At 33.5% G+C, this 17,213-nt stretch overlaps 1 protein-coding gene across 1 annotated transcript; it reads left to right on the top strand.

The window, feature by feature from the left end:
* Positions 1 to 2,845: 2,845 nt before the first annotated feature.
* Positions 2,846 to 16,842, top strand: LOC115235575. The gene is made up of 11 exons (XM_029807466.1): positions 2,846 to 3,035; positions 9,610 to 9,750; positions 10,177 to 10,306; positions 10,461 to 10,578; positions 13,052 to 13,130; positions 14,374 to 14,425; positions 14,648 to 14,753; positions 14,875 to 14,971; positions 15,056 to 16,017; positions 16,117 to 16,317; positions 16,623 to 16,842. The coding sequence occupies exons 2-11, from the start codon at positions 9,627 to 9,629 to the stop codon at positions 16,755 to 16,757; spliced, it is 2,004 nt and encodes a 667-aa protein (XP_029663326.1). The 5' UTR covers positions 2,846 to 3,035; positions 9,610 to 9,626; the 3' UTR covers positions 16,758 to 16,842.
* The last annotated feature ends 371 nt before the right edge of the window (positions 16,843 to 17,213 follow it).

The following is a 17,213-nucleotide window of genomic DNA, read 5'->3' as shown; positions in this document are numbered from 1 at the left end:
AACGACCACACACGTACATCTCTCTGCCACCTCCTGTTTCTTCCTCTCTACCAGCATCTCTTGCTATATCCTCCCTCAACCCTCGCCACACTTCGCCCTCTGCGTTCCCCCGGCCTTTGCCCTCCACAACGTTGTTCCTGAAGCGACAGTCGCCACCTGACACACGTACGCGTGCGCGCACACACACGTAAGCACATCTCGTCGGTGTCTACCACCTTTATTCATAGAAATCGTTGCTTTCCCACACCTACGCAGGTAGCTCTCTGCGAGTCTCGAAGTCAGAAACGTGGTTAGCGTAATTAGCGCCCCGTTATAGGCAACTGTCAGTGTTAGAATCTGTAATTGTGCGTGTTTAATTCCGTGGAGGAACGGCAAGGGATGAAAAAATCAATAAAGCTACGTAAGTATTTGGCCTATTCCCTGGAAATTTTATTTCACTTTTATCTGTAACATAAAAGCATAATTATTATAAAAAATGCTGCCAACTTTCTACGTTCTGTTTCTTTATAGATGATTTATAAGCAGCTTGACAACTAGCAAAATAACAGCTCAACCATCTGTCACTCTCAGTAATAGTAAGTCGAAAATGCGTTCTAATTTACATCATCGAAATCACTTTACTTTCACCGCTGACGTATCTTCTGTAGTATAAATTCACGAATAAAATAAAAATTTGGAAATAAGCTCGTATATTTATCCCTCCTCATCCTTTGCCTAATTCACATCCAGTATAGGTGATAATGTAAAATGATGAAGAAATTGGCAGACACGTATAAACATTTCCATATGGATTTAAAGAGAAAATTATATTAACTTTTATACAAATAAAAATATGTGGAATTCTACACTCGCTGAATATTGTTACAATAAATAAAATAATATCACCGTATAAAAGCTCTACTTTTTCAAAAATAATGATTACTTTATAAAGCTGAATTTACATCTATACAAATCGCATAATGATACGTACGAGTCTGTTTTATTCCATTCCATTACATACAATTCTGATAAGCGAAACGATTCTGTTGGCGACATCTGGTATTACATTAGCAGGCAATATCAGCGTCTACTGTGACAATTGTTGATTTAAAGATACAAAAATGGAAAGATAAATGTAATTTTATTTATTACAAAAAAATCAAATTCTTTAATGATAATAATAAAAAAGAATATATATTAATAAAATATTTTCCACGACTTTTTATTTATTTTCGATGCTTCTTTTTTAACAACCGACGGTAATAAACGTACCTGAGAGGCTGAATAAATCTAGTGATCAATGAAGCGATTTCGTCATTTTCGTCAATGACAATTGGCTATAGTTATTCAACTACCCACACCTGAAATAAATATGTATGTATACCTGTGAATGTATGGCGAGGGCCAAGAAAACTGACGTCAGCAACAGGTTGAGGTATCTTTTGTCATCTTTTACCTCTCCTCATCATGATGTCATCGTCGAAGTAGTTGGTCCGCAGGCCTTTTATGAATAGATCTCAACAACAGCTTAATTACAAAAAAAAACATTTCACATGCATCAGTTCTTTATCAATGTTTTTTATATTATGATCAAATTCTTTTATATTCATAAAAAAGTACTGATGATCAAAAAATCAAAACAAGATACCAATAATATAGTATAAACTACATATTAATCAAATAAAATAATATTATAATCATTACTAATATAATTATGGAAATAATTTTGTATTATATGAGATTATATAATTTTATATTTTTGTTGCAATTTATAGTTATTAATATTTTTTGTTAACAACATGTGTGTGTGTAATGTAACAAATTATAAATATTTAAAAATTCAAGATTTTATTTTATTCAGCTATTTATCAATCATATATAATATGTATAATTTAAGTGAAAACTATAATCACCTTGCATTACTTCCAAGAGCATTTTCAAAGTATTATGTTTTTTTTAATTATGTTATATTGGCGAAAATAATTATGATTAATTTTTATTTGTATATATCTGTCTACATTGATATATATTGTCATCGTTCAAGAGAATTAAAAAATGTATTTGATATTCTATAAAGCAGATTTTAATTTAAATAAACGATTACTGTTTCATATATCTAATTTATATCGATATTTATAGAATTACCACTTTTAAAAATAATTACACTAAAATAAAATTTACATTGACGGTAACACTTCTAAGACATAATGATCTTATAAATTGAATAATGTATGACCTTGAATATAAAAGTATCGTGATTTTTGTAGACACTTTGATCTGTCTACATTGATATATATTGTCATCGTTCAAGAGAATTAAAAAATGTATTTGATATTCTATAAAGCAGATTTTAATTTAAATAAACGATTACTGTTTCATATATCTAATTTATATCGATATTTATAGAATTTTCCACTTTTAAAAATAATTACACTAAAATAAAATTTACATTGACGGTAACACTTCTAAGACATAATGATCTTATAAATTGAATAATGTATGACCTTGAATATAAAAGTGATTTTTGTAGACACTTTGACTGAATGGGTGATTAAGCGCACCTAAACTGGTAAAAAGAAATACAATTCTTAAACAATCTTTAAACTGTATTGTTGTCTAACTTTACATATGTTTAAAAAAATCCATACACCAATCTCACTGAAATTGCAATAAAGATTAGATGAAAATTAATCATCTCTTTGTCGATCTGACGCGATTCTGAATGGACATCAGACCGATGATGTTTCGTAATAACGATGATCTCTCGATCTCGGAACAGATGATCGAAGATTTCTACGGGTCGGGGACATCTAACATTTCGCGATCCATCGCGCATGCGCACGCACTGGTCCTGTCTACCTACGACGGATTCTGGCGAACGGCACAGCAAGTGTAACCAGTTCTGGGCGGACGGTCAATCCGTTGCCTCGCTCTGTTTCTCGATTAAGATCGATCGATTGGACTCGTCGTGTGAGCAAAGTCACCGGGAAGAAAACAAGCCGAGAAAAAAAGTGATTTAGTCCGTGTGCAAATTTTGGATTACCCTTTTTCGCGAGGTAAGAAAATAGTCGTTGTAACATTTTTTAGAGTTTGCTAATACAGATTGAAAGCTTTTACTGATACAAATTTAATTTTATTAATTTAGAATTATTTGATATAACGTAGATAATTTATAAATGTACATATTAATACAAAAAGACTTGCCAAATCGTCTGAAAAAATCTGAATCTGAAAAAAATATAGACATATATTTATAAAAAGTATTTATAATAAATTTATAAATACCTATAAAGAGATTGATAGCAAATGATTCTTTATGCATCACCTCATATTAAATATGGCAAGGAATTAAAAATTGAAAGTATTGCACAGATTAAAAGCTATAGATTAGAAAAATTTGAAACACTTGAAACTAGAAACACTTGAAGCATAAATAATAAAAGTAACTCAAACAAAGTTTAGATATACTGTATCGTATATTAAACATACATATTTTAGTAATTACTAAACAGAGAAAATAGCGATATCAAAATCGACAATTAATATTAATTATCTTATTGTAGCGTAGAGCTTCCCTCTCTGTGCAATGTATCTATTTCTCTTAATTTACTATTGATACACTGTGTTATCACAGCCCTATGTAAGTAATTAATCTTCCGCCACTGAAAAAGCCTCGGTGCCTTTGAATGACTGCAAACAGTGACCGTCATTATGCTACACATGTCATTGGTTAACACGCCATGATTCCTGACGTTACCAGGTTGAAAAAAAGTTTATTCCCACTCGGAAATTGTTCATAAGCCTCGTCGCGAGTCATTATAGCGCAAAATAACTTAATCCAGTATCATATGTTAAGAATTGCATTCCACATTATATTAAAAAATTATGTATTAGCTTTATAAATTTAAGGCTGTTAAGTTATTGTGAAAAGTGTTGCTCTTCAATAATTTTCAAGTAATTTACAAGCAAAAAATATATGTAATTGAAAAAATTTACTCATGCGTCATATTTATTTTAAAAACAATACGAATTTTTTCCAAAATTTTTCACATTTTTATATATTTATTGTGAATTGAAATTTCATAATCATTTTATAAGAATTATATATAATTGTACAAAATAAATATATTACTTTTTAACATAATATGCAAGAATCGATTATCAAAAGATTTTATTTTACAAGAGAGTATTTTCTCTATATAAAGATGAAGTTTCCGAAATGCTATAATTTATATGAAACAATCTGATATTAATTATAAGCCTACAATACCGATTGGAATTTGTCTCTTCAAGCGTATGTAATACGGTAAGCAGATGATCGAAGATAGAGAAGGAAGGTCGAATTCCACTTTCCATCTTCGCAGATCTCTCAGCCATGTTAGGTGCGTTTTAAAGACTGCTCAGAATAAATACCAGTATGCATAATTCATGCGTCGCTACAGACGTGTTACAACCTTCATTAAGAGCTTCGTAAGCCATGCATAACGCATAAGAATAACAATTATTAATAAACTGAAACTTTTTGATATAGTGCAATATTTTATTACAATTGTAAGAGATAATCTTTAACATAATTAACAGATTAATTAGAAGGGAAGATAGAAGCGAATTTTTTTATGTGTGTTGAGATTTGAAACAAAATGATAATCCTTGGAATTGTTTCTTACTTTTATATAACTGTTTCGTTTCCATCAGCATTATTCGACACACGATATATTACTATACAAAACAGATTTGTAAAAAATAAATAAAACAAATTTATGTGCGTGCAGCTGGGCTAAGAAAAAAAGAGGACGCCATGCAACGAAAGTAGAAGCAAAAATAGGCGCAAAGCCAAAAACATATTGGCCCGTTGTTTATAACGCTTCTTACCGTTTAGTTGGCATGCCAAAAATAGACGCCGATATATCTTTCAGCGAGTTTTTTTGCGATGACGCGTAAAACAATTTTTACGAAATTTTACAAGAAGATGATTGTTTAATACTCCAAAATATTGTTCAACGTCGAAACTCTGTGTATATTATATGTCTATTGAGATAAAATTTATATAGAAAAAGCATTGTCAAAATACGTCCTCTCTTTATATCTTTATACGTTTAAATTATTACAAATTACGAACGATTACACAGCTGCTGAAAACGGTTAATGACAGTCACGTGTAGAAATTTTATCTTGGCACAAATTTTGTTCTATGTACGCGCCAAGATTCATGCTTTGTTTGTAAATGTTTGCAAAATAGCGTTAACTCTATTACTAATTAAACGAAAAATCGAAAACATCATCAAAATGCCATTAAAAATTTATTGCCCATGTAAAATGCGCCGACAGCAGGAAATTTGTTGAGAAGCAAAAAAGGTGGATGAGTTATATTTAAACAGGTTAAACACACGCACACAAAGAACGAAGAATAGTAGCGAAGGAGATGAGAATGAGAGAGAAAATGAGATTCTGGGCGCCAGTTGGCTGGACCACTGCCACCCACGTAATGTCAAAAGTCGCCATTAAATATACACGAAATTGATATTATATTTTTTCCTCATTTTTTCTTGCGTATGTGTATATATGCGTAATGTTTATAAATGACTGGCATAATTTGTTAAAGTTAATGTCTTATGATAAATTGACAAATGACAAAGGTATTTTTTTCTAACACCTCCTCCAAATTCACTATTTTATAATTAACTATATGATTGAATAGAGATAAAAAATATATGCTGTAAAAGTAAACAGTGTGTTGTATTTTTTTATCTTTTTCTATCTTTATGTGAAATATTTGAAATTTATAATAAAAAAATTCACATTATATTTAGCAAACTGCCAATTATAATCTTCTTACTGTTCTGTTAATTACATACAGTTGATAAAAAAATTCGATATAATTTGATAAGTTCACATAGTTGAATTGATCGAGACCGTCAAGATGAATACTTTTATGTGATTTTTTCTTTCATGCAATGTGGTCATATACCACGAAATATCGGACGCACGAGAATTTCTCATTGAGTCTCGAGAACTCTAATAATCACGCACGTAATCAGCGGTAATATCATGTTTCAATTATGTTCGAGTTATCAGATCGAAATAATGTGGCACAAGAATTTAAATCGATACTTTCAATCAAGTCTTGCAATTTATAAGATGATAACTTCTCTCATGCACGCACGCACACACACACAAATCAACGCCATTTCAAATTATGTATATCATATTTAATCTCATATTAAAAAAAACAATATTTTTTAATAGTATAGAATCAAATCATAATATAAAAATTTACTTACTTTTATTATTCAGTATATTAAAAATATACTGAAATAATCTTTCTCTCTCATATGTAATAAAACTTTTTTTCGACAGCATCAATAAAAGTAAGATATATGACTGCAAAAAAAAACTGTAATTTTTGGGGACAATTATTTGCAGGTAGTTTTCTTTCTCAAAAGTTTCTGACAATCTACTGATAAAATATTATTAGAGAGAGAGAAAATTAGCTTTTATGAAACTGCCATTGCTTTCATAAATATTTTCGACATTCGATAAATACCACCGAAATATTTCACAGATCTTTGAAATTCGATAAATATCCAATAAGAGGAAACCGTTCATATAAAACCTATAATACTGATGCTTACAGTCGTTTGCGCAATTGCGTTGTGAATGCAAACACAGAACTTTCTCCCGTTGACACAGATGTAATCTTGTAATGTTTATATGTTTTCGCTGTTTCAAATATGTCGAATAAATATGGCATTATAATCAATGTGATTCTGTAATTAACAACATTAGTTATCATCAAAACGCCGTTATGTAGCATATATCTGCACGTAGTATGTTATAACATAGAACAGTGTATTCATAGTGTAGCATTCTAGCAGTAGCAGTGACATAACGTAATCACGCAATATTTATATTGCACTTCTCTCTGCACCAAGTTGCTTTCTGCAGCAGAACTAACTTGGGTTCCTTCTCCAACCAAAGACTTGACAATTAATTGCATGAAACTTCAAGCCTTCTCATGTAGTATATAGTATAGTCTCCAGTGTTCAGTGACCTCATACTTTTGAGACAAATTATAAATAAATAATGTTTATGATCGGATCCGTTAATTTATCTGCGAGATTCTATTTTGTCCTGATAATAAATTTGCTTTATTCAACAAAGTTCTCCATGATGAAAAAAATATAAAATGTATGGTGCAACATCTGCGTATCTCCAGCTTTAAATTTGTACCTTGTTAAAACAGTACAATATTTAATCTCTCGGTTCTTAAAACGTATACATATTAATGTTGTAATATGATTTAAAGGGGAAAGGGTGTCATGTTTCTTGTCATGCTTTTCGACGAAAAGGGGCGCATAAATTTTCTGAAAGATTATATATCGTGTGGACCAAAGGCGATGTAATTTCGCAGTGTGAACGATCCTTTTTCTGTTTCTTTTCTCTCCGCCCACAGCTTCCCCGTGTTCAAATGAGACGAAAGTGATTGCGCAAGATTCGCGATCAGTAACGCGCAGGTGCTCTGCACGCTGAAATTATTACTCATAATTCTCTCTCACACATACACTCTCTCTTTCTTTATCTCTCAATGGCCGAAAATACATTTGTATACGTGTAAATTAAGTTCGCAATTAAAAAAAAAAAATGGACAATTAACATATCACGAGCTGTGAAAGTTCTATCATACTTATCGCTGTGTGAAAGATTTACTAATTGAAGTAGAATCACACGATTAGATAGTCTTCTTTGAATCGCAGCCACCGTTTCGATTGACACGATAACCTTGGAGGGCGCGGTACAATGTCACTGACGATGACCGGGCTAACTATCTGCTTAAAGCAATTGCATCGCGCGCTATCAATGGCGTAATAGCATCTGATGATTATATGAATTCGTCCAATTTGTGCTTCCAAATGTATTGTTTGAAGATTGTAATCATTTTATCGTTTTATGTCGCGTTATCAATCATCACATACGCGTTTTGTAAACATACGTTAAAAATGTATCTATTAATCGAAAAGATAATTTTATCGTACGAATTCTTTCTCTACTGAATAACACGCTCGTATTTTAATTACGCCATTGCAATCGATGCTCATTCGAGCTGATCAAATAGTTACGTGTGCTCTATATTAAACAGGAAAGACGCGGCATACTTTAAAATCAACTCACCGTCTGGAAACAAAATTGTGCAATAAAATCCCCGAATGACACAGATTTTTTTATTACGTTTTTCTAGTTCTTGATTTCTTGCGCGCGCAAGTCTATTCGACTACTGAAATTATGTGTGTTATATCTGTAGACATCATACATCATATAAATATAACTGATAATATTATAACAAAAATACATCTGCAAAATTAATGAAAATATAATTCTTAAGTTTCTAGGCACATATAATTTTTATTAATATATATGTGTCACATAAAAATGAACGTAAACATTAAAATCATTTTTGCATGAAGACAATATATAATATACTGGAAAATAATAACGTTATGAGAATTTTACTTTGTTAATGCTTGAAAGTAATAATATATATTCATGCTATAGTATTTCTTAGCTGGGAGTAAATTGCCTTAAATGGTAATCTTATACGTGTGTACAGCTCAAGTGCCATTAATAACTCGTAAGTCATAATCAAGGCAGAGCGATATTCGTCGCGGAGACACAATACCCGTAATTGACCTTGATCCGCATTCATCTGTCCTTGGACCACTTTGCCCAAACTTGCCTTCAATAAAAAGTCTGTCATTGTCAAGAACTTAGATCGAGAAACTTCTTTTTTTCTCTCTTATATCACATGATTATCTATATCTATATGGTTACTCGCGTAATAGTCAATGAAATACGAATTCCAGAAACAAATTTCCGTCGTGCGTTTTGAGTTTTTAGAGGCGATCGTACAAACCACTTTAGCTGCCGATTCTTGGAAGGTTTCCTTGGCCCGATGGCCTCATTCGCATTGATGCCTCCACCGGAATAAATACAAGACCATTTGGCACTTCCGCCGATTTAGACTTTCCAGACTGATCTCATCTCTTAGTCCAGTTTCATATATTTTAAACATAAGAAATCAATTTCTATGAAACTCGACGTTATGACATTATCAAAGTGCAATACAATGGTATTTAATAATGTGAAATATCAGCGCACAAAATCATTTAAGTTACATATGTCATGTATTCAAGTCTTTTCTTCAATATATTTTGTCAAATAGTCAATAATATGTTAAGAAACTGTTTTTACAAGTGCGATAAAAATCATATATGCGCGACGAAAATCATGAAACTACACCCACTCGTGCCTAAAAGTGATCGCTCTGGTCGCGAGCCTTGTCCATAAACCGGCTTCGAGTGGCGAGTGCGAAAGTTTCTGCGAAAGTCTGTAGCGCTATAGAGATCCAAATCTTAATATCAGATCTATTTATAACTCCAGGCTTCTATAAGTAACGCGGTTGTTGTAAGAAATATCTATCCACGCTGTCGTTCCAGTTACTCGACTACCAGAGATCTGAGAGATAAATTCGATGAAACGAGAAATAAGGATAATGAAATTAATCAGAATGTCAATCAAATCTCTACGTTACTCTATTTAAAAACCTCTAATTTATAAATAAATTTTGTGAGACAGGGCTTTAGAAGAACACAATGTCAGCAGCTGTAAGGGAGCGGACGACGACGCATACCAGCAGAAAGATCATGAGTCATGGCGGTCCTATATCTGGCCAGAGAGACGGAGCAGCAACGGCCAGCAGCCTCGAAAACAACTTAGGTAAACCTTTAAATGTGCCACCGGAGATGTGTAACCCTATCTACCCGTTGTTCTCTTTTCCGCCACATGAGCCTTTTTATTCGCGACATTCTCGTATTTGCAAATCTTAGCATATAAATTAGGTACAAACACACTCACAAACACAGATTATCAAACTTTTAAAAATACAACTACCTTGAGTTATCCTCTCTGCTACTACTGGTCGATATAAATTGATATTCCTGATAGTACATGCACATTTCAATCTAAAACAATACGAAAGCTTAATGCAGAGAGAGAAGCTAGACATAATATTTTAGTTGACGTCAATTGTAATTGTCTGCATATATATTTGGATTTGCTTTCTCAGCTCCTTTATTTTACTTCATGCTTCGTTACAGCGGTGTGAATGACGACAAGTTAAATTGGTTCGTTTGACTCTTTCAGACGCACTTCTCGAGGATCTGCAGACGAGTGTCTCGAGAAGTGCCACTCCTAGCCGAGACAGAGCACTCTCACCCCAAGTCGAATATCGCATAGCTGCCAATCCTACCAGAGTGATCTCCGAGGGAGGCAGGTGAGAGAACAAAATAGTTCAAACTAGACGATAATTTGAACTAACGTGTCTTTTTGTTTTATTCGATGCGAGTATATATATACTTTTCTTATATATAAAATATATAAAAAATATATTATAATAAATATACAGATCTATAAAAATTGTTTTTTAGACCCATATCTCCAAATCGTACAAAAGTAACTACCACCGAGAAATTTGTGAGTACTGGTCCAACCGGCACGTCCAGCGGTATTCCGGGATTAGATTTTCTAGATGCGGAGCTGCAAAACGTGAGTTTTCCAATTAAAATAATGCATGATTAAAATATAAAACTCTATACAAAATATCGTAAGCTCAATAATCAATGGTTTACAATGATTGAAAAAAATAATGTAAGAAAATTCATATGTGAGTCATATCGTTTAGTTTGATTCAATATCACAGTGCTATTTGTCAAGAAAACAAATTTTATTATTTAAAAAATGATAAAATGCATGCAATATAAAAATCAAATCAAAATCTAGTAAGTGTAATTTGTAGTTCCTTTTATTATTTGGTATAAAAATTAGCCTGGGGATAAAATCTAAAAACAGAAAAAAATTATAATCACACGTTGGACGAAATTACGTGGACGTCAATGATGATAGTTCATGCACAAAAAAAAAGTGTACCGCGATCAATGCATGCAAGAAACTAGTTTCGCATACATCATATGTATCTCCTTGCCGAGATTACTAAATATGTTGTTGAACAGAAAACGACCATTTTAATTAACTGATGTTAAAATTAAATGAAATTAAATAGAATATATAAAATGTATAAAAATTCTCGATATAAATAGCTGCAAGCAAGGAAAAAGTAAAAACTCTATTAATAAAAACTGTATTATTTAACCAACACTCTTCAAAATTGTCGACAAGATCTCATCTCAATTATATTGATTTAATCGTTTCATTTCGATATTTCGAAAAATATACAATTTTACTGCCAAATATAAATTGTAATCTTATGTTCATTATACACATAGCTTTAGTATTTAAGGATGATAAATGAATAAAATATCAATATATTACACGTCTCAAAACATGAATATTATTATTATTAATAGGGTTAAAATTTAATCAATAAAAATTCGATTATATGGTAGCGTTAATAACTTATATAACATGTGTCTCTCGTTATTATATTTATCAACAGTATTATTATTGATAGAGATTTTTACGATATCTGTCATACTGTATAAATTAGGCAGATTTTTAATCGTAGAATATTAATCACATACGTTAACACCCACAATATGAGTTTTACGCGTCTCGCTAAAGTTCCAATTATACGCCACGTAGATTGCATCGTTTATATGTTTGCCTCGAGATGCAAGTGCCGTGTCGGCGCATCTAACGAACGTTTAATCTTGTCTCCTTATAGTGTTAGAAAGGGAAACAGAGAGACCGCGAGGAATAAATGAGATCACACCTATACTTGAAGCCGCGAAGTAATCAACGCGTCTCGTGTCACATCTCACATTCCTGAATATTCCGAAAAGAAGAAAAAGAGCTAATGTTAAGAACAAAAATAGATTCGCAGACAGTATAATTTCACTATAATAGTCGTCCGCGTGGCTAACTGACTTGTCGAATCACAATCATCTGATAATCTTTCTTTCACTTTTGCATTTATTTGTTGACCTTCATGCAAGGCTTTAAAAGATACTTGAATAAATTAGAATAGTTGCAAAGAAATATATAGAAGTATTAATAAAAATAAAATGTTACCGTAAATTTCAGATTTTTCCTTGTTTTAATACCACAGATATAAAAAATGAATAAAATAATTAAAATGCATAGCGCTCTATCAGTGTCATTAGTTTTTTGACATACATGATGGTACGTAGATAATAGTGATGATTAGAATTTGCATTCTAAATATACGGTTGAGCGTGACTTTTCTAAAAGGTTTATTAAAGTCAAGAATAACAAAGTATTTCTCATGCATCCTCGATTTACTCGATCGTATAGTCTGGTAAAAGAGAAACGCGTTTTAAAACGACTATGCTTTACTCGGTAAAGATTTTCTAAACAGCCTGGTAATAATACTCTGCCACATTTTACGCGATATATTAAACATTAGAAAATCACATTGGGGAGGATCAAGCCGAGATGATTGCAACCTTGATCATACGTCTTGTAATCTGGCATCCAATGGAAATAAATTGGTTTGCTCGCGCTCCTTACGTGCTGGCCGGATGTTCGAACTAATGGGCTTTTAAGATCTTTAAACGATGCTGTCTATCGTCATTTGATAGAAAGATAGAATATATAACAAAACAATCTATAAAATTCCTACGCGTGTTACTCATATCATTTCGCAGTTTGTGAAAAAATTCGCTATTAATTTAATCGCATGGAAGTAGCGCGACGTGTGCGCTTGCAGATTATATTTCTAAAACGTAAAATAAAGATGTTTCATCCTGTAACATACTTCAATGATTATAGTTTTTCTGTAGAATTGAAACAATCATCGGCCGTAAGTCGTTCCGCGGAATTTAATCGCTGTTACCGATCCGCCCATGCGTTACACGTGGGATAGTCGTAATCAGAGTCTTATAAGGAGAGTCCCAGTGCTAACATCACCCACGCATTGCTCGCACTAATTTGTCATGATTGGATCGCGATGCTGCGTATAAAAAGGGATGACCTGAATGCCTATGCATACTAATGTAAGATTCTGCTTCGTAACATCCACTTTCCTCTTGTATATTCGCAGGTCCAACCCGGTCAAAGCAAAACAATAGCGTACAAACAGGTGTCGTATCAATATAACAAGGATTTGGATGGGAAACCAGGTGAGAAAATCTATATATTTGCATTAAATGCACGCGAATAGTATGTAATATCACTTATTACTTGTGTTACGTATGCGATTACATATGTATAGCAAAAATCGAAAAACCATAGCAAAGATTCAGAGATTCCTTGAATTGTCCGAGATAAGTAACATGTCGGTCGCAAACGTGAAGCGATCGTGGAAGGTAGGAGAGCCGGTTGCTCATGTCGCGCCTTTTAAGGCGCGTGACGGCCTTGCTGGTTTACGGTTAATTGATAATGAAAAAAATCAAGCGGATCTCTCTCGCAGATTTGAGCGCTATACATAATCTTCAATGTAACTTCAGTTGTATTGCGCAAAGAATATTGGCGAGATCGAGGATATGAACTTTACTTACCTTATACTTGCTCTCGAGAGAGAAAAAATAGAGATTGAGTTCCGGCAAACAGAATTTACGAGCGTCTCCAATTTTTATAAAATTTAGTAAAAATATTCCGAATAACTTTGAACAGGGGGTTACATGTGTAAGCATTTTTAAAGCAAATTTAATTTGAAATAATGTTGAAATATAATTTTAAAAAAATGTTTATAAATTGAAAGAGGAAGTACGAAAGACGCCCGCAAACATTCATCTCTCGTCTACCATCCACCAAGTTTTACGAAAATTGGAGAAACCTTTTCGGGACTTTATTTACCTCTGTTTTAAAGAAGCATGTAGTGGGAACGAGAAAGTTCTCCTTGTGTCTCTGTATTTGGCAAAGACGGTACGGTCGTAGTTCATGTTCCTTGCGGTCACGTATAATACACAAGCGTAGCCATATTAGGACTGCTTATAGCAGAAGGTTGACCTGATTTCTTCGTATCTCCGCTGCTCTCCTGAAAAAAAGAAAAAATAAAAGAGGATGAGAACACACGGAAGATAGAAAGATAAAATATGTAAAAGATCGACACAAGTTACATATTAGAAAGGACAAAGAAGGACTATCGGTTATCGGATCAGTAGGTGAAAATATTTATCGACTAGAGAAGATGACTTTTGTCAGCTAGCTATAAAATCCATTGCCAAAGCAGTTGACATTATGAATTTCATAAGATTAAAATCAATGATAAATTACCGCAACATATAATACTTCATTATTTCTCGAAGTCTGCATAAATTTACATTGATAATTTTTTATAACTTTTTATTACATCATCCGTCTGGAAAAATATCGCGCTTTTCAATCGCATATGGTAGCGTACTAAATGATTCATTGTTTCAGATTCGTGGGTCACGTCAGAAAACAAACGGGCTCTTACTGGCGCGCCCTTGATGTAAGTATATAGTGCTGCCTCATAAGTCCCAAAATACCACCGATTTCTGAATGAATGCCAAACGACTTGGTCGCGCAGAGCACGTCTCTTTTTCCATCAAAATAGAAATAAACTCAGACATTCGAAAGAAATTTTATTGCAGATATAATACAAATAAAAAATTTTTTATAACTACATTAAAATTGCAAAATACATATATGAAAAAAGTTTATGTGTTTACAGTGACGATATCCATGAAACTACTTACGAGGAGACTAAGACTCCAACGACGTATACATATCAAAGTCCAGAACCGATTATTAAAAAAACAGTGGTTAACAGAGAATTGGTAAGTAAAAGTATATTATTGCAAATATAAATTTTCTCTAATATTTTAATTCATGATTTGTATTATTAAATAAAGCATGAATTTATTAGCATCTTAACGGCAATGTAACTGTATTTATTAGGTCTATGGTGACAATTCAACGTCTCGTTCGAAACAAACCTCCCCTCTGCCAGGAACTCAAAGGGATGTTAGGGATGTCAAATATATTCACGAAACTAGTACGTATCTTACAAAAAATCGACTATATACATACATCTTAATCTTGACATTGAAATTAAAGAAATAATTTTCTGCTTTCCAAGGCTATCAAGCTGATCCGCGATCAACTCAAAGCGCATTAACTACAGCGCACACGAGCACACCGCAAGAATACAAAACCATTGAATACGTGCCGGTTCCGTCGCCAACTCCAGCGATACCGATCAATCTGGCACCCGGTCCAAACACAAAGGTGACAACAACGATCAAGACGTACACGTACGAACTGCCAGGATCGCCGGAATCGTATCTACCAGGTGGCAGTGTGCCAGGAGGAAATGTCGTTCTGCCCGGTGATCAAACCATCACGTACACCCTACCAGGTAGAACCAGCGGCGCCACAACTGCTACCACAGACAAGACGATCACCTACCAAACCGTAAGTGAGAATGTACCGGGACATCCCGATACACCGATCAGATATAATAGCCCGTCGAACGATCTCGAGAAGTCCACGACCATTCACAAGGAGGCAAAGTTTTATCGTGAAGAGCATCACGACGACCGTCCCGGTTGGAAGCCTTCCCACGTTTATCGCAATGCACCGCTGCCAACAAATATGGAGACCAAGACCACCGTGACCGAGAAGTATTACCAGGTCGACGGTAATTATCCTAATGGCCACGGGCCGGGCGATCGCCCGGATTATCCCGGGAGCACGACCGTCATATACCAGAATCAACCACCTACCGTTGAGCACACCAAGACCATTAAACGGATCGAGGAATACAGATCTGACAGACACTTGACGCCTGATAAACCGGATACACCAACTAGGATGACGACGACGACCTATTACCCGCAACAAGGTACACCCAATACGATTTACAAATTTTCGAATACTACGACGACAGTACCACCGAGCAAAAACGCGGACGATCACGAGGTCCTCTTGCCGAAACCGTTTCCGACTGGTGTCCGGATGTATCCCGCTAAGCCAGCCACCAATGGCGAAGGACCACCGGCAAAACTCGAAGACCTCATGGCTTCGTTCTCCGACTCTGAGGTAAAGTTAACTGTAATTAGTTAATATTGTAATTAATTAATACTATAATTATTTAACGAACAAAGATAAAAGTTTCTATGTTTTATATCGTTAATTTAGCGAGAAGTATTGGAAGATATACAGAGGCAAGAACGCCAGAACAAAGAATCACCGTCTAGGAAGAAAGAAGTCGATTTTGTCCCGCATACGCCGCCAAAGGTCAAAAGCAAAAATGTTGCCGGCCCACCAGTCTATTATCCTCCTGGCTCGGCGGAATTTACCAAGAAGGAAGAATCTAGTGCAGCCATGTCACAAGCTGGTGTAAGTTAATTATTTAATGTATTATACAGAATGCTCCTAAGTTTCTAAGTAAAAAATTTTTCAATTACGTTAAAAAAAAACAAATGTATATAATTCACAGTAAATCCTAATAATCGTTCAAAAACCACTCTTCGGAGTAGGAAATGATAAGCACTTATCCAAATTTTCATTAATTTTTATATTGCAACATTATTTATCATCAATCTAAAGAGAGAAAAGTACTCTGCGTCTCTTGTATTCCTAAAAGCAAAAATTTTTTTGATTATATTTGGTTTTAATCAATTCTTATTTACATCGTTTTTCAGGGAGGATGGCAGAAGGCAAGTGGAAAGTATGAATACGAGGCTTCCAGTAAAAGCAAAACCAAAAGCAGCAAAGGAGGCGCAGTCGTCCCAGTTTGTCTGCCGTTATGCTGCGCATTGCCATGCGTTATTATGTAATTTAATTTTTGCATTAACATATATTAATTAAGCACATGATATGGTCTGAAACATGTAATATAATCAGAAACAATATAGCCTGCAAGAAACAAATCAGAGAAAGATTTAATGCAAAAATGTATAGTTTACGTTTAGAGCACGTTATAAGTTCTTTTTTTTATATTTTTTCCTTTTGTCAAAGTACAGTTATTTGAATTGCATATTCTGTTTTTTCTTTCTCTTTTTCTTTTCGAGTTCTAAATGTACACTTATTTTACTTTAAATACAAAAAATCAGCTGAAAAGCACAGACAAATATGTATATGTGTTAATATTTAACATATGACAGATCATTTATATAATAAGCAAATAATCAAAACAAATCTATCATGAAAGAGTGATTTTATGTATTAACATACTTATAGGTATATATTTCAGAATAACAAATGTTTAAGCTATATTTATTTATATAATTTTA

The sequence above is a fragment of the Formica exsecta genome, unplaced genomic scaffold, assembly GCF_003651465.1.
Source record: "Formica exsecta isolate Colony F162 unplaced genomic scaffold, ASM365146v1 scaffold228, whole genome shotgun sequence".
NCBI lineage: Eukaryota > Metazoa > Arthropoda > Insecta > Hymenoptera > Formicidae > Formica > Formica exsecta.
The sequence above is the reverse complement of the archived record's forward strand: the minus strand, read 5'-3'. Positions and strand labels throughout refer to the sequence as shown.

Excerpts from the sequence above, each read along its gene's own strand:
- LOC115235575 (XM_029807466.1), top strand. The coding sequence starts at position 9,627 with ATGTCAGCAGCTGTAAGGGAGCGGACGACGACGCATACCAGCAGAAAG. Across the intron at positions 13,131-14,373 it reads GGATTTGGATGGGAAACCAG|ATTCGTGGGTCACGTCAGAA; the intron begins GTGAGAAAATCT and ends TCATTGTTTCAG. Across the intron at positions 16,318-16,622 it reads CAGCCATGTCACAAGCTGGT|GGAGGATGGCAGAAGGCAAG; the intron begins GTAAGTTAATTA and ends ATCGTTTTTCAG.